General features: G+C 35.9%; 1 protein-coding gene across 4 annotated transcripts in view; it reads left to right on the top strand.

The window, feature by feature from the left end:
* EAF2 (ELL associated factor 2) overlaps positions 1-20,387 on the top strand; it is a 39,480-nt gene extending 19,093 nt beyond the window's left edge. For 3 of the 4 annotated variants that reach the window (XM_058731233.1, XM_058731231.1, XM_058731234.1), the window contains 3 exons: positions 848-993; positions 11,545-11,805; positions 16,665-18,029. In XM_058731233.1, coding sequence (XP_058587216.1) covers positions 848-993; positions 11,545-11,805; positions 16,665-16,711 — 454 coding nt within the window. In that variant the 3' untranslated portion in view covers positions 16,712-18,029. Of the gene's footprint in view, positions 1-847; positions 994-11,544; positions 11,806-16,664; positions 18,030-19,331 lie in introns of those variants that run through there. The other variant, XM_058731232.1, reaches the window with a different exon arrangement.
* The last annotated feature ends 552 nt before the right edge of the window (positions 20,388-20,939 follow it).

Raw genomic sequence — 20,939 nt, 5'->3', positions numbered from 1 at the left:
CATGTTTACATTTGTTTAAAACATTAATCCACCAAACAAGCTGACTAAAATGAAACAATGTGGGAAACAAAAAAATGAATAAACCACAATTTTTGAAAGTAGGAATGAAGAGAACAGTGAGGTTCTAAATATTCTGAAGGAAAAACTGACGGGATTTGGGTGATTGGCAATTGAAGAGACAGAAGTCAAGCATAATTGTATTATATACTCTGTTCGCAAAAGCATTGAAAAGAAAGTATACAAATCTCCTTTGGTAATGTGTCTTAAAGTTAAGAATAAAAAATATGAAAGAGGGGCACCTGGGTGGTTCAGTGGTTAAGCGTTCAGCTTCATCTCGGGTCATGATCTCACGGTTTGTGGGTTCCAGCCCCATGTCGGGCTTCTGTGTCTCCTTCTTTCTCTGCTCCTCTCCCATTCATGCTCTGTCTTTCTCTCTCAAAAATAAATAAACATTAAAAAATTTTTTTTAAATATGGAAGTGATTTTAACAAATGATAATTTTAGAATTTAGGGAGCATGTTGTACTTGTTATACACTTATGTATAATTTCAGTTTATTTTAGTCATTTGTGTATGTCTCATCTCTTCAATTTTGAGCAGTTTTGTTTTTATTCACATCTGTATTCCCTCAGTGGATCTGTGTATATGCCATACGTATAGCAGAGTTCAATAAGTGTTTGTTAAATAACTATTTGTTAAAAAATGAACTAAATTCATGCTTTAATTTTTGAATATCATTTTAAAGATTTCTAGAGAAAAGAATAAGTGGTCAATTTTAGTAACTTTGTTAGTTGTAATTGTTAAATTTCTATCATCCCTGTTTTGACCTTTGATATTCTGAATTGCAGAGTTGAAGGAAGTAGTAAAATTCAGTATCGTATAGAGCAACAGCAACAACAAATGCGGAATTCAGCTAGAACTCCCAATCTTGTAAAACATTCTCCGTCTGAAGACAAAATGTCCCCAGCATCTCCGATGGATGATATTGAAAGAGGTAAAATCTAAGTTTATATATAATTCCCCTTATAATAAATTATTAAGAATTACTGGGTGAAAATTTTTATTTTAATTAACAAGGGAGCTGATTTAAAATTTGTTTTAATGTTTATTTTTGAGAGAGAGAGAGAGAGAGTGTGTGTGTGTGTGTATGTGTGTGAGAGCAGAAGAGGGACAGAGAGAGAGGAAAACACAGAATCTGAAGCAGGCTCCAGGCTCTGAACTGTCGGTACAGAGCCCAATGCAGGGCTCAAACCCATGAACTGCAGAATCATGATCTGAGCCCAAATCAGTTGCTTAACCGACTGAGCCACCAGGTACCCTAATGAGAGAACTGATTTTAAACTGTCATTGAGAGCATAATATTTTTTGTAATTATGGGTTTTTCTGGGGGAAGAATGTAGTTTATGATTTAGGGTATTATGTCAGTAAGACTATATCTGTAGAACAGAATTTATATCTTTTATTATTATCCAGGGTAAAAAAAGTGACTGTTTAGATATCTGTAACTGGAGTTTCTTTTTTACAGTTGTGATGATTTAGATTGAATTCCTCACAGCATTTTTCTGTCAAAGTTATTTTATTTATAGCCAGACTGTAAATATCTAAGATGTCACTAGACCAATAGGGAAGTGAGGAGATGTAATAACATGTAGTAAGTTCTTCTGAATTGCGGCTCACTTCTCAGCAGGAAGGTGTTTCTAGGGAGGCATAGTCCTTTTGAAAGTAAGGAAACTGAAATCTCCATTTTTTTTTTCTAGCTTCAGGCTGGGTGTCTGTGGTATACTAATTGTGGTAGGAGTAAAACTCTGGTCACCTGGTTACAAAGTATATTTGCTTCTACACTTTTCTTTCATAATTTGTATATAGTTCTCCAATTCCACTTGCTCCATTCTAGGCCCACTATAGCATTAGTTCCCCAACATATTAGTGTTCTTTTTACAAAGAGCAAAGAATATACACACTTAAAACCCTTGTTTCTACAAGGAATCTTGAATTTTATTTTATTATTATATCATATCTGATTCCGAAATGGATTTGAATTATGATGTCATTCTATTCATGTATATAAAAAAAATACTGGAATAGAAAATCAAGATATTGAAGGGGAAGAGGATTTGCTAATTATTTAAAATTATTTAAAAACAGACAAATACCATACGATTTCACTCATACGTGGAATTTAAGAAACAAAAAACATAGGGGAAGGGAAGGAAAAATGAAATAAAAACAGAGAGGGAAGCAAACCCTAAGCTATAGAGAACTAACTGAGGGCTGCTGGAGGGGCAGTGGGTGGGGGGATGGGCATTAAGGAGGGCACTTGTTGTGATGAGAACTGGGTGTTACATGTTAAGTGATGAATCACTAAATTCTACTCCTGAAACCAATACTACACTATATGTTAACTAACTTGAATTTAAATAAAATCTTGGAAGAACAAATAATAATACAGTAGAAATCCCTCTTTGTTTTTTAGCAGAGACCTAAATAAAAGCATTGTATTGAAGCATTGGATTCTAGAGGATAAGTTATCATCATCTTATAAGGTTTAATGATTTCAAGGTCTAATTTTATATAAGAAATTACCTTGAGATGTTTGTATAGCATGTTATCTAGACTGTCTTCTTTTAAATATTTTCCTGACCCTTCTATGCCAATGTCTATTGCTATGGTTGAATCATCTTTTCAAATTTATGACTAGATGTCTGGCAGTTGTACTAGTGTTTCTGTGGTTTAATTTACATTCACATCTCTGAGCTGTCTGGGATTTTTGTTTAAAAAATAAGATGAGGGACACCTGGGTGGCTCAGTCAGTTGAGCATCTGACTTTGGCTCATGTCATGATCTTGCAGTCCATGAGTTCAAGCCCCATGTCAGTCTCTGTGCAGATAGCTCAGAGCCTGGAGCCTGCTTCGGATTCTGTCTCCCTCTCTCTCTGCCCCTCCCCCACCCACATGCATGCTCTAAATAAATAAATAAACAAACAAACATTTAAAAAAAAAGATGAGAATCCAAATTTCTCCCCTCCCCAAGAGCATGGATAAATAATATTAACAGAGAATTAATAAATATGGTATTGTTAGAGAGTGTATATTGATACACATTTATTGATATCAATTGATATAATTGATATATCGAATGATATAGAGACATGATTTCTTCTGATATGAAAACCATTTTTTTTCAATTTTTTATTCAAATTCCAGTTAATCAACATATAGTGTAATATTAGTTTCAAGTGTAGAATTTAGTGATTCATAACTTACATGCAACACCCAGTACTCATCACAGGTGCCCTCCTTAATACCCTTCACCCATTTTACCCATCCCTCTGCCCACCTCCTCTCCAGCAACCCTCAATTTGTTCTCTAAAGTTAAGAGTATGTTTCTTGGTTTGCCTCTGTTTCTTTCCCCCATACTGATCTATTTTGTTTCTTAAATTCCACATATGAGTGAAATCATATGGTATTTGTCTTTCTCTGACTTTTTTGCTTAGCATAATATTCTCTAGCTCCATCCATGTCATTGCAAATGGCAAGATTTTATTCTTTTTTTATGAATGGGTAGTATTCCTTTGTGCATATATACCACATCTTCTCTAGCCATTCATCAGTCATTGGACATTTGGGCTCTTTCCATAATTTGGCTATTGTTGATAATGCTGCTATAAATATCAGGGTGCATGTGTCCCTTCGAATCAGTATTTTTGTATCCTTTGGGTATATACCTCGTAGTACAATAGGTGGATCGTAGAGTAGTTCTCTTTTTAACTTTTTGAGGAACCTCCATGCTGTTTTCCAGAGTGGCTGCACCAGTTTGCATTCCTACCAACAATGTAAGAGGATTCCCCTTTCTCTGCATCCTCCCCAACATCCGTTGTTTTCTGTGTTGTTAATTTTAGCCATTCTGACAGGTGTGAGGTGATATCTCATTGTAGTTTTGATTTGTATTTCCCTGATGGTGGTATTGAGTGATATTGAGCATCTTTTCATGTGTCTGCTAGCCATTTGTATGTCTTCTTTGAAAAAAGTCTTTTTTATCACGTGCAGAATTTCAATATGGATTTAAGTCTATTTTACAACCTAAGATATGCAAGGGCCAATGAATATGTGAAAAATTGATCAGACTCACTAGTGCTTTCAAAATGTAAATTTTAAAATTAAGGAATATTTTTTTCACTTATGAGCTTGGCAGTAACTAAAACATTTGTTAACATCCACTGCCAGGTAAGGAGAGAAAGAGAAATAAGTAGGTAACTACTGACATCTTTGGAGTCACACTGCTGACGTTCAAATCCTGGCTCAGTCACTTAGCAGCTTTATAGCCTGGGGAAATTTATTTAACCTCTTATTTCTCTTTGTGTATGTTTCCTCATTTGTAAAATAGAGGTAATTATTAGGGTTGTTGAGAGGATTAAATAAAGAAATACCTATAATGTGCCTAAAGCAGGCACTGGGAAATGTTAAAATATTAGCTATTATTTTAACTCCTTTTTTTTTCTTGTTCCTTTGTTTATTTATTCATTAATGTCTGCTCTTTAAAAAAATTCTTCCTTTCTTTGACTCATTTTGAGTTTGCTCTGTTATTCATATAATTGGATGGTAAGCTCATCTATGTTGAATTTACTTTTTGTATTCATTTAAGAGTGTAAATATATCTCTGAGTATCACTTTAACTGCATCAGTAGATGAGTAGCTCTTCCACTATAGTTGAATTCTAAATATCTGTGTAACTTCAACTCTTTGACAATTATTTATGATTTATGGTTTCCAAATATGAGGAAGTTAAGAAAAATCTGAAGGTGGGGCTTAAAACAATAACAACATATTTTCTGATCATAAATCATCAATTTGTGTAGAGCTCAGTGGAAATAGTTCGTTGTTGTTTCACATGGTGTCAGCAGGAATGACAAGAAGTCTAACATCTGGAATTATTTGAGGGCTCAGTTGTTCACAGTGTCTGCCAATTTGATGCTGGCTTTGGCCTAGACCTTTCCAGGGGTTGTCAGCTGGAAAACCTACACATGGCTTATGCTCCAGGTGGCTAGGACTTCCTTACGACATAGTGGCTGGGTTCCAAGAGTAAATGTCAAGATAGGAAAAAAGAGGAAAAGAGGATACAGGAGAGAGAGGTGAAAACTTTATCTTTTTAATTGAATGGTTTCAGAAGCCTAATTTTTTGATGCTATTATAAATGCTTTTATTTTGGGGTGCCTGGGTAGCTCAGTCAAACGTCCAACTCTTGATTTTGGCTCAGGTGATGATCTCATGGTTTGTGAGTTCAAACCCTGCATTGGGCTCTCTGCACTGACAGTGCAGAACCTGCTTGGGATTCTCTCTCCCCCATTCACTCAAAATAAATAAAAAAACTTCCTGTTTCTCTCAAAATAAATAAATAACTTTAAAAAATGCTCTTATTTTATCATTTTAATTTCTAATTGCTCATTGCTAGTCAATAAGAATGCAACTGATTTTTGTATATTTTTCCTGTATCTTTTAACTTCACTAAACTCACTATTTTAATAGGTTTTTTTTGTGGATACATCAGATTTTGTACATACACAATTATGTCATTTGTGAATAATGACAGTTTTACCTCTTTCTTTCCCATCTGGATGGCTTTTATTTTATTTTTTGACTTACTGTACCAATTAGAACCTTGAATACAATATTGAATAGAGGTTGTATGAGTGAAAAACCTCCTTCTTCTGATACTAGCAGGAAAACATTTAGTCTCTTAGTATTTTGTACAATTTAAGCTGTAAATTCTTCCTAGCTGTCTTTCATCAGTTTAACTCCCTTTTAATTCTCTTTTGCTGAGAGTTTTTATCAAGAATGACTTGAAATTTGTTAAATGTTCTTTTTGCTGTTTTGAGATGGCTTTTACTTTTTATTTTTTAATATAGTGAATTATATTGATTGATTTTTTGAAGGTTTGTATCCCTGAGAAAGCCCCACTTGTTCATGATGTATTGTACTTTTAATATAGTAGTGTTTCTCTCATCCTCAGCAATAATGGCATTTGGGGTTGGAAAATACATTGTCAGGGGCTGTCCTGTGCATTGTAGGATGTTTAGCATCATCCCTGGCTTCTACCACCAGTTGTGACCACCAAAAATGTCTCCAGATATTGTCAGATGTCCCCCTACTGAACAAAATCATTCCTGATTAAAAGCCATGTTAGATATTGTTAAATGCGGTTTGCTAATTTTTTTTTTTAATTTGTGCATCTGTGTTCATAAGGGACATTGGGGTGTGTGTGTGTGTGTGTGTGTGTGTGTTCTCTTGTAATGTCTTTGTTGGGTTTTGATATCAGTAAACTCTGATATCAACTTAAGTAACAAGTTGGAAAGTATTCCTTTCTTTTTAATAATCCAGAAGAGTTTGTATCACACTGGTATATTTATAACTTAAATGATTGGTAGAATTCATTAGTGAAGCCACCTGTGCCTGGAAATTTGTGTGTTGAGTTGGGATGGGGGTTGGGTTTTAACTACAAGTCAATTTCCTTAGAAGGTTTAGGAATATTCAGATTATCTGTTTCTTCTTGAGAAATTTTAGTAGTTTGTGCCTTTTAAGGAGTTGGTGTATTTCTTCTTATTTATCAAATTTATGGGCACAGAGTGGTTCACAGTATTCCTTCCTATCCATTGAATGTCTTTAGGATCTGTAGTGCTGTCACCTGTTTCATTCCTGACATTAGTAATTTATGTCTAGTGTCTTGTTTTTCTTGATAAATATGATTGAGTTTTGTCAATACTATTTATATTCTTAAACAATCAGCCTTCAGTTTATTTTCACTATTTTTTTTTCTATTCTCTTTCCTTAGTTCTTGCTTTTACTATTTTTTCCCTTCTACTTACTTTGGTTTTAATTTGTTCTTCTTATTTTCTAGCTTCTTAAGGTACAAGTTTAGTTCACTTAATTGAGACTGTCTTTTTCCCCCCAAAATATAATCATTTCATGTTTTAAATTTCACCCTAAGCTGTACTTTAGCTGCATTCCAGAGATTTTCATTTTGATTTTCATTTAATTTGAAGTATTTTCTAATATCTTTTTGCTTCTTTGTCCATGGATTTTTTTTAATTGTGTTTACTTCACAAATATTTGAAGATTATGTTCTATTTATAAAATTAAAATTTTATTTTGTTTTGACAGAACAGATACTCTGTATAAATTCAATTTTTTAAGATGTATTGTGGGACAAGACAGCATAGATTTATCACTCCCTGCTTCTCCCTACAAAGTAAAACTATAAACTCTGGAAATAATGCAAAAGACAACCAAAGGCCAACTCTGAAAGGTGGAAATTGGAGCGCCATCTGGTTAGGGAACTCAGGAAGGACTAGAGGAATAGTAGAGTCAGGGCATGATAAAATATTCCCCTCCCAGATGATGATGGTTCAGGGCCAGTATGTCTTGACCCCCAACTTAGCTATAGAAGGTATTCCAGATAGGCTCATTCTTCCCCTGGGTTAAAAGTCCAACAACAACACCAGGGTAGCCCGGATAAGGAAAACATGAGAGATGGATCAGAAGTCCCACTGACAACTTGTGACCAGGGAAAGTACTCTCCTTTTTCTTCAGGTCTGAGATTCCACTCCACCACCCAGAGATGCTCCGCAGCAGGATATACTGGCAAGAGGTAGGGCAGGGTCCCATATTTGTTTCAGATGTAGAGTTTAGTGATTCAACACTTACATACAACACCCGGTGCTTAATCCTCATCACATGTTTAATCCATCCCCACACCCACCTCCTCTCCAGCAACCCTCATTTTGTTTTCTATAGTTAAGAGTATATTTCTTGTGCCTCTCTTTTTTTCCCTTATGATTGTTTGTTTTGTTTCTTAAATTACACATGAATGAAATCGTATGGTATTCATCTTTCTCTGACTTATTTCACTTATCATAATACTCTCTAGCTCCATCCATATTGTTGCAAAGGGCAAGATTTCATTCTTTTTTATGGTTCAGTAATATTTCATTATATATATATATGTATACACACACACACACACACACACATATATATATACACACACACATACACACATACATACACACACATATGCACACCACATTTTCTTTATCCATTCATCAGTTGATGGATATTTGGGCTGTTTCCATAATTTCCCTATTGTTGATAATGCTGCTATAAACATTGGGGTACATGTATCCCTTTGAGTTAATATTTTTGTATTCTTTTGGTAAATACCTGGTAGTGCAATTGCTGGATCATAGAGTACTTCTATTTTTAACTTTTTGATGAATCTCCATACTGTTTTCCAGAGTGACTGCACCAGTTTGCATTCCTACCAACAGTGTACAAGGGTCTCCCTTTCTCCACATCCTCACTAACACTTTTGTTTCTTGTGTTGACTTTAGCCATTCTAATAGGTGTGAGGTGATATTTCACTGTAGTTTTGATTTATGTTTCCCTGATGATGAGTAATGTTGAGCATCTTTTCATGTGTCCATTGGCTATCTGTGTGTCTTCTTTAGGAAAAGGTCTATTCATGTATTCTTCCCATTTTTAATTGGTTTATTTGGGGGTTTTTTGATGTTGAGTTTTATAAGTTCTTTATATATTTTGGACACTAACTCTTTATCAGGTATGTCATTTGCAAATATCTTCTCCCATTCTGTAGGTTGCCTTTTAGTTTGGTTGATTATTTCCTTTGCTGTGCAGAAGCTTTTTATTTTGATGTAGTCCCAATAGTTTATTTTTTATTTTGTTTCCCTTGCTTCAGGAGACATCTAGTAGGAAGTTGCTATGGCCAATGTCAAAGAAGTTAGATACTGTCTAGGTTCTCCTCTAGGATTTTAATGGTTTCATGTCTCACATTTAGGTCTTTAATCTATTTTGAAGTTATTTTTGTGTATGGTGTAAGAAAGTGGTCCAGTTAAATCTTTTGCATGTTGCTGTCCAGTTTTCCTGACACCATTTGTTGAAGAGACTTCTTTCCCATTTGGATATTCTTTCCTGCTTTTTCAGAGATTAATTGACCATATAGCTGTGGGCTCATTCTGGGTTTTCTATTCTGTTCTATTGACCTGTGTGTCTATTTTTGTGCCAGTGGCATGGTGTCTAAATTTGCTAAGAGAGCAGATCTTAGGTTTTCCATCTCTCTCTCTCTCTCACACACACACACACACACACACACACACACACACACACACAGAAACTATGAGGTGTTGGATATGTTAATTAACTTAATTATGATAATCATTTCACAATGTATATGTTTACCAAAGCATTAAGTTGTACATTTTGGGTTTTTTCCTCCTGCCAAAAAAGTGCTTTAATAGTTAGAGATTGTCTAAAGTTCTCTCACAGAAGTCAATTGATTTGCATATTTCTCTTCAGTCAAAGCTAGGACACCCAGAGTGAGAACCCCCAAGAGCAGCCAGTCTCATGCAGGGGCCCAGGTAGGGGCTATCAGGAGAGCAGGTTGCAGGAGCTAGGCCAGGAGGCCATTCAGGAGATGACCTTTAGGCTCAGCTTGTGCCCCTCCAGGACCTGCAGGCAGTCCTGTCTCCTACATCCAGTAGGTGTCGTACAGGACCAGCTGTTCCAAGGCACAGCTGAGCTTCTGGAGGCTCTAATCAGCTGCTAGATGCCTGGGTCACACATGTAGTTGTCGCCTGAGGTCCCACTTGTATGGGCTGTGGTTGGCCAGTGGGTGGGAGGCCAGACTGCAGTAGCCACTCTCAGTCAAGTCGCATTCCCCAGCTAAGGCACCCACAGCATGGTGCCAGGCTGGCCCATGACCTGGCATAGTTCCTGAATGCCAGAGTACCCAGCTTGTTGTTGCTCATCTACAGCTCTACAAGATTCTGTTTTGAGTTAGCATCATGTTGAAGTGGTGGCAGCAGATAGCTGTAAGCTGTAGGACTTTACCCATGAAGAATGCAGCTGGCAACTAGGCTCTTACAGGCTCTCACACAGCAGCCAGGCACCCTGTCCTCCAGTGCATTGCCCAGAAGGCTCAGCTCTTCAGGTTTACCTTGGCCCTAAGGACATGGCACCGGTCTCTGCAGCTCTTGGTGGTGATGTCAGAGTCCCAGAGCCATAGGGCCCTGAGCCAAGAGCTGGGGTGTAGCAGCCTGGGGCACAGCTGGACAATGCCCAGGTCGCCCAGCTTGTCACCCAATTCCAGCTCCTTCATTGAAGCCTTGGAGGCCATGATGCCACACAGATCCTTACCATTGGCCTATGTGCAACCACAGTTCTCCATCATCAGCGCCTCCAGCTAGCAGGTGGAGTCCATGAGGCCCTGGCACAGTGCCCTGGGGCTGTCCTGGCAGATGTCGTCATTGCTCACCGTGAGTTCCTTGGAGTGCTGCTTGGCCTTGAGCACCAAGGCTAGGGACTCACAGCTGGCCACTGGCAGGTTGCAGAAGCTCTTTGCAGAGCAGCTAACAGGCCTGCATCTGCCAGTGGGTTGTCACTGAGGTGCAGTTCACACAGGATGGGCACTGAGTGCAGCATGTAGGGCAGAACCCCACAGCCAGCCTCCATTAGGCAGCAGTTCTGGAGGCTGAGCTTCTGTATCTTGGAGGTGTGGCTCTGCAGGCCCTGGAGCACCAGGTGCAGACCAGCATCACCCAGCTCTTTGGTGTAAAGGCTAAGCTTGGTCAGGGAGGGGTTGGCCTAAAGGGCAGAGGTAATATCCTTGCAACACACCTCTGTGAGGACCCTGTTGTCCAGCCTGACCACCTCAAATTGCTGAATCAGAGAGGCAGGAGCTCTGTCCACCCAGCATCATTCAGCTGTTCACGCTGAATGTCCAGATTCCTTGTTCAAGGCAAAGTGGTTTTTTTGGCCGAGCCACTTTATGCCAGGGCCAGAAGCCTGTTGTACATTTAAATGTATACAATTTTGTCAATTATATGTCAAAAAAGCTGGAAAAAAAAAAGAAATTCATCTGTAGGTATTGCATTGCATTATATATATTTTAGGATAAGAGGAGTTGGAGGATTGTCTCTGCCAAAATAGATTTTCATTTTTATAGTTTTAAGTTTTCACATTCTTTATTTTATTTGAATTACATACATATTTAAGTATAATGGTATAAAAATGTAGTATTTCGATTTAGGCACTGCCTATATCTTTTAATTTTCTTAATCCCAACATTGAAGTATGGCTTGTTTTGGTGGTAGAGGAGCTTTTTAAATAAAATGCTTTAGGGGTGCCTGGGTGGCTCAGTCAGCTAGGTATCTGACTTCAGCTCAGGTCATGATCTCAAAACTCATGGGTTCAAGCCCCACTTTGGGCTCTGTGCTGACGGCTCAGAGCCTGGAGCCTGCTTCAGATTCTGTGTCTCCCTCTCTCTCTACCCCTCCCCCACTCACATTGTCTCTCTCAAAAATAAACATTTTTAAAAATTTAAGTAAAATGCTTTAAATGCTCTAAATGTATATATATCTTATTTATTCCTCATCAACAGTCTCTTAGAAGCTAACACATTCAAAATTTACTTTATTTAATATCTATGTTTAATATTATTTACTTAACCTGTCTATTAATTTCTGCTTTATTTTCAGAACTGAAGGCAGAAGCTAGTCTAATGGACCAGATGAGTAGTTGTGATAGTTCATCGGATTCCAAAAGTTCATCATCTTCAAGTAGTGAGGATAGTTCCAGTGACTCAGACGATGAAGAGTGCAGATCCTCTCCTTCTGATCCAGGGACTTATATCTCAGGACATCCTGTCATGTCTGCCATGCCACAGTGCAGGATTCCTGATATGGATGCTGGCCGGAATAGATCTCATGACAACAGTGGCCTTCTGATGAGTACTTTAAGTGAGTATATGTAAACATGAGTAATTGGAAAAGTAAGAATTCACTGTGGAGCCATAGTGATTATGATCTAAAATTTGGATTAAAAGAATAAAACTCTTACTTTATTCATTTGGTACTATGATTAATCATTACCTGCTTGTTGAATCCTTCCTTTCCTTTTGACACTGTGACATTGTGTCTTATTGGTTTTTCTCCTGTCTCTCTAGATACTTTTCTCTGTCTCCTTTGCCAGTTTAGAATCTTCTACTCCATCATTAGAGCTGGAGTTCCTCAAGCAAGGCTTAATTCTAGGCCCTCTTTCCTTTTTCCACATTCTTTCCCTAGATAATCTCCTCCATATTTTTGTTGTAATCAATACTTACATATAGATAACTTGTAAATTTGCATCTCTGACCTGGTCCTCTGAGCTCTAGAAACAGATAGGTCCAACACCATCTTTTAGGAAAGGCATTCCAAATTCACTTTGTCCAAAAACCAACTTATAATCATTGGCTCACTGTGTTTCCTCTTAGTGAAAGGCAGGATTCATAATAATACAATCCAGAAGCCTAATTGTATATAAGGATTTACTTCCTCTCCCTTTTTGTAGCATAGTCAATCCATCATCAAGTCCTATTTATTTTACCTCCTTAATATTTCTCAAATTCATCTACTTCTCTGCATCTCCACTGCTATTACTCTAGTTCAACTTACCGTATTTCTTGCATTTCACTCTGCAGTGATGTTCTAACTGGTTCACCCCCTTATCTACTCAAACCCAGTTTTGATCCATTATGTATATTGCAGCCATATTGCTCTTTTCATAATTCAAATATAATCTGTCACCCCTCCTGCTTTAAACTTTTCAATGACTAGTACAGTTGAACCTTAAGCAACACAGGTTTGGACATTGCAGGTCCACTTTACATGGTTTTTTTTTTTAATAGATTTTTTTTTTCAGTACTGTAAATGTATTTTCTTTTCCTTATAATTTTCTTAACATTTTCTTTACCTTGATTTATTATAAGAATATAGTGTATGACACATATAGTAGTATATAGCATACAAAACATGTGTTAATTAACTACTTATATTATTGGTAAGGCCTCTGGTCAACAGTAGTTACGTTCTTGCGGAATGAAAAGTTATATACAGGCTTTTCACAACAGAGGGTCATCTCCGCTAACCACTCCCACATCAAGTGTCATTTGTAATTTCTTCTATGGTAGAGACAAAACATCTTAACATAATGGTCTTGCTTGTTTTGTTCTAGTAACATTTACCTAATTTTTGCCACTATACTCAAACCTTTCACCCACATGAGGGCCCTTATACACTGCTGTTCATTTGGCCAGAAACACTTCCTTCTTTTCATGTAGTTAACTTTTTCTCCTTTAGATTACAGTTCAAGACACACTTTGTCAAGGATACCTTCCTGACAAGGTCAGATCCTCCTTTTTGCAAAACTTCAGAGCAATATCTTGCTTATGTCAATTGTCATAATTATAAATTTGTATCTTTTGTGTGATTTGCTTTCTTCTAAAGTTTAAGCTGCAGGAGGAGACCAGTCTTGTTTATTTTTTCACTTATCATTGAGTACTAGCACCTAGCACACAACCTGATACATAGTAGATGCTCAATAAATACATTTATTTTTTTATTTTTATTTTTTTAATGTTTTATTTATTTTTGAGACAGAGGGAGACAGAGCATGAGCAGGAGAGGGGCAGAGAGAGAGGGAGACACAGAATCCGAAGCAGGCTTCAGGCTCTGAGCTGTCAGCACAGAGCCTGACTCAGGGCTCAAACTCACAAACCGCAAGATCATGACCTGAGCCGAAGTCAGATGCTTAACTGACTGAGCCACCCAGGCACCCCGCTCAATAAATACTTTTTAATAAAAGCATACAGGTTGATACTCTCAGGAGGAAAATGGGACTTTATGTGTATTTAAAGCTAATCTCACTGTGTTAATTAATAATGATAAAGAAAACGACTGACTCTAGCTAGCCATATAACAGAACAGATCCAGTTTCATTCTTTTGCATATATTTGTCCAGTTTTCCCAGCACCATTTATTGAAGAGGCTATTTTTCCCCATTGTATATTCTTGCCTTCTTTGTCATAATTAATTGACCATATAAATGTGGAGTTATTTCTGGGCTGTCTTTTCTGTTCCATTGATTTATGTGTCTATTCCTCTGCCAGTACCATACTGTTTTGATTATTATAGTTTTATAGTATATTTTGAAATCTTTAATGAATAAATTTAGAATTAAGAGGAGCAAGACATCATTCAACACACAATGTCAACAATTTTTATCTTTATTTAACTTGTTGAAATAAGGATTAGAAAGCATTCATATCACTAATATGTTTTCCAAAACAAATACAAAAATCTTTGTGAAGTAAAGATTTAAAATAAAGATATAACACTATTTCAAAAAGATATGTGCACCCTATGTTTTTGCAGCATTACTTACAACATTTAAAGTAACATTTAAAAAAATGTAAAGTCTTCTTTCAGTTTACACAATAGTTCATTAAATTTCAGTAAATTTTAAGTCTGTGCAAAAGAATAGTTTATAAAACTGAAATTAGGTTCCAGCCTTAAAATTACGAACTGGTCTTCCAGGTACATGAATATACGAGTGGACTTTGAAAAGCTTTGCACAATGTGGTAGAGTTCTTTATTGTGTAAGACTTGTTCCTACATTGTAATACATTTAGCATTCCTAAATTCCCCTCTCACTAAATGCCACTAACAATCTGCAAATCATCCAAACAACACTTCAAATAAATTTCTGTGCCATCTCTAAGGGATCAGTATTGCTGTCATTGAGAACCACTGGCTTAGGAATCTGAATGCATTTGCTATGGGTAAACTCTTTTTTCCAAGTCACAGTTACCATTTTGATTGAAAATGTATTTCCTTTACTAGTATGTCATGTTCAAAGGCTAATCTGGATACCTTCAAGTCAACTGAATATTTCAACAGCACGGTGATACTATGCATATAACCCATACAGCATGAAGTCTATTACAGAAGTAGAACTCGGACATTGGGTTTGACTTAGGAAACTCATACTATGGGGATTGTGTCAAGTTGAACATTCTTATGCCATACAATAGTTGTGTAATAAATGGAAACTTAATCCTTAAAAATTATAAAATGGTCATGCACAAAAGAAGCTTTAGCAGATTTCTTTATCAAATAATGTAATAGTTCTGGAGTTCATGCAGTGAACTGAGCTGTCTTGCAACAACTTATATATGGCCTAGAAACCACTTCTCTTAAACTGGGTATTAACTTAAAAATATGCCAGCTTTTTGTTGATTTTGGACTAGTTTAAAAATACAAGAATATTTTTAACCATTGTAATTTACTACCCAAATGATATTATCCAATTCCATATCTTCAAATAAACCCCTGCAGTCAGTGACTCCCAAATCTTTATTTCCAGCTCCAACCTCTACCATGTCAGACTTATATATCCAATTGCTCATAGCATATATACTTGAAAATTTACTAGGTATCTCAAATGTGTCATGTTGAAAATTGAACTTGTAATTTTTTCACATAATCTTGTTCCTCTGGTATTTCTCATCTCAGTAAATGATACCACCATCCAGTTGTTTAGATCAGAAATGCCAGGAGTCATTCTTCACTTTTCTCTTTCTCTCATGCCCTAAATCCAATACTTTTGATAGTCCTGTAAGTTCTATCTTTATATTTTAATCCTGACTGCTTAGCACCACCTCCACCTGAGCCACCTGAATCAAAGCCAGTATTATTTCTTACGTGAGAAACTCTGATACAATTATAGTGTATTATAGTGTATTCACTGATCTAAAACAGTTCAAGTCAATTGTCTGCTTAAAATTTTCTGACGAATCCCATTACATTTCAACCAAAACCCAAAGTTTTTATCATAACCTAGAAACCGTGGTTTTCTGGACATCTTCCTGACCTCATTTCCTATCATTCTCTTCCTCATTCATTCCACTTCAGCCACAGGGCCTTCTTGCAGTCAGCAAACACAAGCATGCTTCTGCCTTAGGATATTTGTATTTCCTGTTCAGGCTTGACAGTACCTGCCCTCCTTTCACAGTTTTATGACTTTCTACATTTGGATCTCTGTTCAAATGTCACCCTTCAAGGAGGCCTACCTCTGGACAGTACCTACTCTCCTTCCACATTTTTATGACCTTCTCTCTACATTTGGATCTCTGTTCAAATGTCATCCTTCAAGGAGACCTGCCAACAACTATCATATCTAAAATAGCACCTTCCACCACTCTTCCATCACTAATCTTCATTTTTTCATAGTATTTATCCCTAGTTGACATCATATTGTATATTTGTTTGTTTACTGTCTGTTTCCCCCACTGGAATATAAATTCCATTACTGTAAGTGCATTGATGAATTACAAAAGGAACCAATGATGAATTACTCTTAAAATATACTACTTAATGTTTTGACTAAATTTGATGTAAAAAAATTATGTAACTTTTTCACTCTTCAGAATGATGTAGGCTGATCTAAACCACATTTTTTCTCATTTCCTGATGTAATTAAATCAGTGGAGTAAAAAGAAAAGTGGTGTTGGTATGTGAAAGAAGACTAAAAGAGATGCCAGGTGATACTAAAACTATGCTGAAGATTGATGTTTTCTTTACAAGCAATATTAATTTTTCAAGTTACTAATGAAGTGACCAAATTATAGAATAAGCAATCTGATTATTAATGACAAAATGCTAACTAAATGGGGTTACTCGGTGTTACATTTTGTATAATATTTATGTTCATCCAAAAATAAATATATTAAATATGAAAATATTAAATAATTACTACAGTTTTGCTATTTTTTTTATTTTAGGAAATGATTTGCAGCTGAGTGAATCAGGAAGTGACAGTGATGACTGAAGAAACTTTCAGCTATATATATAAAATTTGTAAGACGTGGGATAATTTATATTAAGAGTAAAAATTCCTAAGACTGAAGAAAATGTATCTTAACTTTTGATGATAAAAGAAATTAAATTTGATTCAGAATTTTCAGTTGATATGATATTTTTGACCTTTTCTGAGTACTAGCATTTTCATGTGCATTCCATTTCCAAGGTTTTACAGATGAGAAAACAGAATTTAGGTAATTTGCTCACATATTGTTAGTTAACAAGTGGCAGATCAGGTGTTCTGGAGTTCAAGTTCAATGCTCTGTTTTATCACACTGCTGTCTCCAATTGTGAAATGTCAAAAGAATTTATTTATAATGGTTTTAATTGTATCTCTGAGCCTTTTATATATGATAATCCTTAGATTTTGGTTGAAAATATTTAAATCCTTAACAAAATTAAGCTATAATTTAGAATAAAAGTAAAGCTAGATAATTGTTTTAATGAAACTGTTTTTGTATCTCATAATATTTTTTTAATTTTGCTTTTGAGAGAAAAATAAGCAGTTAAGTGTTAAGTAGATAAACATTACTTACATCTGTAGTATTTTTGAATTTGGGGGAAATGATAAATATTATAGTTGAAAGCCAATGACCATAGCAAGTTCTTTTTTTTTTTCTTTTTTTCTTTTTTTCTTTTTTTAAGTTTTTTTTTTAATTAAACTTCACTTTTTAGAGAAGTTTTAGGTTCATAGCAAAATTGAGCAGAAAGTACAGAGAATTCTCATGTACTCCCTGTTCCCCAATCTCCCCCACTATAAACATCCTGCACCAGAATGGTATGTTTTTACAATTGATGAATCTTACATTGACGCATCATCACCCCAAGTCTATAGTTTGCATTAGAGTTCACTCTGCATTGTACATTCTATGGGTTTTACAGATGTATAATGATATGTATCCACATTGTAGTAGTATACAAAATCATTTCGCTGCCCTAAAAATCCTGCACTCTGCCTGTTCATTTATTTCTCCCCCACCCCCAACCCCTGGCAGCCACTGATCTTTTTACTGTCCCCTTAGTTTTGCCTTTTCCAGCATGTCCTATAGTTAGAATCATACAGTATGCTGCCTTTTCAGATTGACTTCTTTCACTTAAATATCCATTTAAGTTTCCTCCATATCTTTTTCATGGCTTGATAGTTCATTTCCTTTTAGTACTGAGTAAACATTATATTTTCTGGATGTATCAAAGTTTACTTATTCACCAACCTACTGGAAGAATTTTCCTTGCTTCCAAGTTTTGGCAATTCAAGTTGAATAAATTTTTTTCATCATTACCTCTTACCATAGGAATTTCGTAGTTTATTTTTTTTTACATACTTACGTTTTGGTTTTAATCTCTCCTACTTTCTTCTCTCTCTCTCCCTTCTTCTCCAGCTAATCTATTTGTATATTCATTTTTATATCTTTTTTATTCATCAATACTTATCTGAGAAACACAGCTGTATCATTTATTACTTAACTAAAGCAAGCTCAAAGAATATTACTCAGCCATCAGAAAGAGTGAAATCTTGCCATTTGCAACGATGTGGATGGAGCTCGAGTGTATTATGCTAAATGAAGTAAGTCAGTCAGAGAAAGACAAATACCGTATAATTTCACTCATGTGGAATTTAAGAAACAAAACAGATGAACATACAGGAAAAGAAAAGAGAGAGAGAGAAAGAGAGAGAGAGAGAGAGGTAAACTATAAAAGACTCTTAACTATAAAGAACAAACTGAGGGTTGATGGAGGGAGGGAGGTACAGGCTGGGCTAAATGGGAGATGAGCATTAGAGAGAGACTTGTGATGAGCACTGGGTATTGTATGTAAGTGATGAATCACTAATTCTACACCTGAAACCAAGTTTACCATGTATATTAACTAACTAGAATTTAAATAAAAACTTGAAAAAAAATAAAACAAGCTGGAATATTTAAAGTAGCTAGTAAAACAAGCATATCATTCTAACATAGGAATACAAATTATAATGGTTTTTGCTGAAAGTCGTTATGCTGAGATTTCTTTGACTAGTGTTTACTCTATCAGAAATGAGTACATGGTGGTATGAGCTGATAATGCTGGCTACATTAACAGTATGTTCTCAAACTATACCTCTTGCATTCAAAACAGCTCATCCTCTCTTCCCCCTATTATTTCCCCTGTAAATGAAACACGTTCTTAAAGACTTTTTTTTTATAGTGTGAATACCTAGAGTATCATTCTCTATACCCTTTAAGGATAAATATAAGTACAATAAAACCTTGGTTTGCAAGCATAATTAATTCTGGAAACATGCTTATAATCCAAAGCATTTGCATATCAAAGTGAATTTCCCCATAAGAATAATGGAAACTCAGATGATTCGTTACACAACCCAAACTATTCATATAAAAATTATTACAATACTGTAATACAAAATAATAAAGAAAATATAAAATATACAGAAAAATAAACAAATTAACCTGCACTTACTTTCGAAAACCTTCATGACTGGTGTGAGGGAGACAAAAGAGAGGACGGTTATTGTATAGGATGAATTTGACTATCACTGACAGAATCACTGCTATCTATTGGCTCAATGGAATCGTTTTCTTTTCATACAGCTTTAACAGGGAACCTATCCAATGACAAGTACTTGCTTTTGCCTCCTTTTGAGGATTTCACAGAAATGTGATATTGCATTGATGATCACCCACAATCCCGCAGCAAGAGAAAGAGAAGAACCATTGGCTTGGTTGTGATCATGTGACATTTTACGTCATGTACTACTCATATTGGAAGACATCTCTTGTTTACCAAGTTAAAATTTATTAGAAATGTTTGCTCATCTTGCGGAACACTTGCAGAACAAGTTACTCACAATCCAAGGTTTTACCATAGTTTAAAGAGGAATGAAATAATATCTCCCATGCCTCCGTACCTCCTCATTGGATGTGTTTTCAGACATTGAAATGCAGGGAGCTATGGATGAGACAGATTCTCAGATATGAGGTTTTCTGTCAGAATCATCTGATGATCCTGACATGAAGCCAAGTAAATATCTTTTCCCCATCTTCATTGATATAATTGACATATAACATTGATAAGTTTAAGGTGTACAATGTGATGATTTGATACACATATATATTATGAAATTAATACTACAATAAGGTTAGTTGACATAAGGACATGTCCTGTTACTTTACCTGTTCTGAATGGTTTGATGAAAATGATGATGATATAAGCATGCAAGTAAGAAAAGTAAGTTGGCTACAAAGGAACAAAAATCAATGGGTTTGAACCATTCCATAATACTATGCTAAAACACTAAAGTTAGGAAAGCTGCACCTGCACAAGGATATGAGTGTGACCTATAAATAGTTTATGCATTAAATGCCATCCATAATTTGGTAAGAAAGCGTTCTTAGACATGCCAGAATTTGCGAATTATATCATTCACATATAATTCCTATACTTTCCAATTTGTTAAGAGATGGGTCAAAATTAAGAACTCAAGAATGGAAAAAACAATTCATTGAATCATTATCTATAATAGCCAAGATATGAAAACACCTAAGTGTTCATTGATGGATGAATGGTTAAAGAAGATGTACACATACATAATGGACTACTACTGAGCCACAAATAAAGAATGAAATCTTGCCATTTGTAGCAACATGGATGGGCCTTGAGTGTATTAAGTGAAATAAATCAGAGAAAGACAAAAAAAAAAAAAGAATGGAAAAAAAAAACATCATAACAATATTCTAAGAAGGTTGATAGCTCTCCTACCCACCCTGCCCTCATGAAGGGGACTCACTCAGTTTGTGGGAGTAGGGGACATTCATGCCCTGCAACATTTTCTGAGGAAGTGACCTCGCAGATGCTGGCCAGTGGAGAAGAGCCAAGAGCTTAGCCCTACTAGCCTGAGGTTGTAATCCTAATTAGGGCAATGACATTTGAGAATAGGCTGTGTGCATGCACCAAGCTATTCACACACTCCTGACTAACCCTAGGGCTATGTACATGTGCATAAGACACTGAAAAGGGCCTGATGAAAAGCAAAATCTGGAAAGACTTGAAAACAGCCTGAACTTTGGACACACTCCCCCATACATACAGATCCATCAGCAAAGGACAAAGCCTTAGTGAATCAAAATGTTTGACTTATGAACTCTGCCCAGTCTTGGACTTTTCTGAGTAAAACATACTGCTTCACTTCCACTTTGCAA

Source organism: Neofelis nebulosa, chromosome 5 (genome assembly GCF_028018385.1).
Source record: "Neofelis nebulosa isolate mNeoNeb1 chromosome 5, mNeoNeb1.pri, whole genome shotgun sequence".
Lineage (NCBI taxonomy): Eukaryota > Metazoa > Chordata > Mammalia > Carnivora > Felidae > Neofelis > Neofelis nebulosa.
Note: the sequence above shows the minus strand (reverse complement) of the source record. Positions and strands in the feature narration are given on the sequence as shown.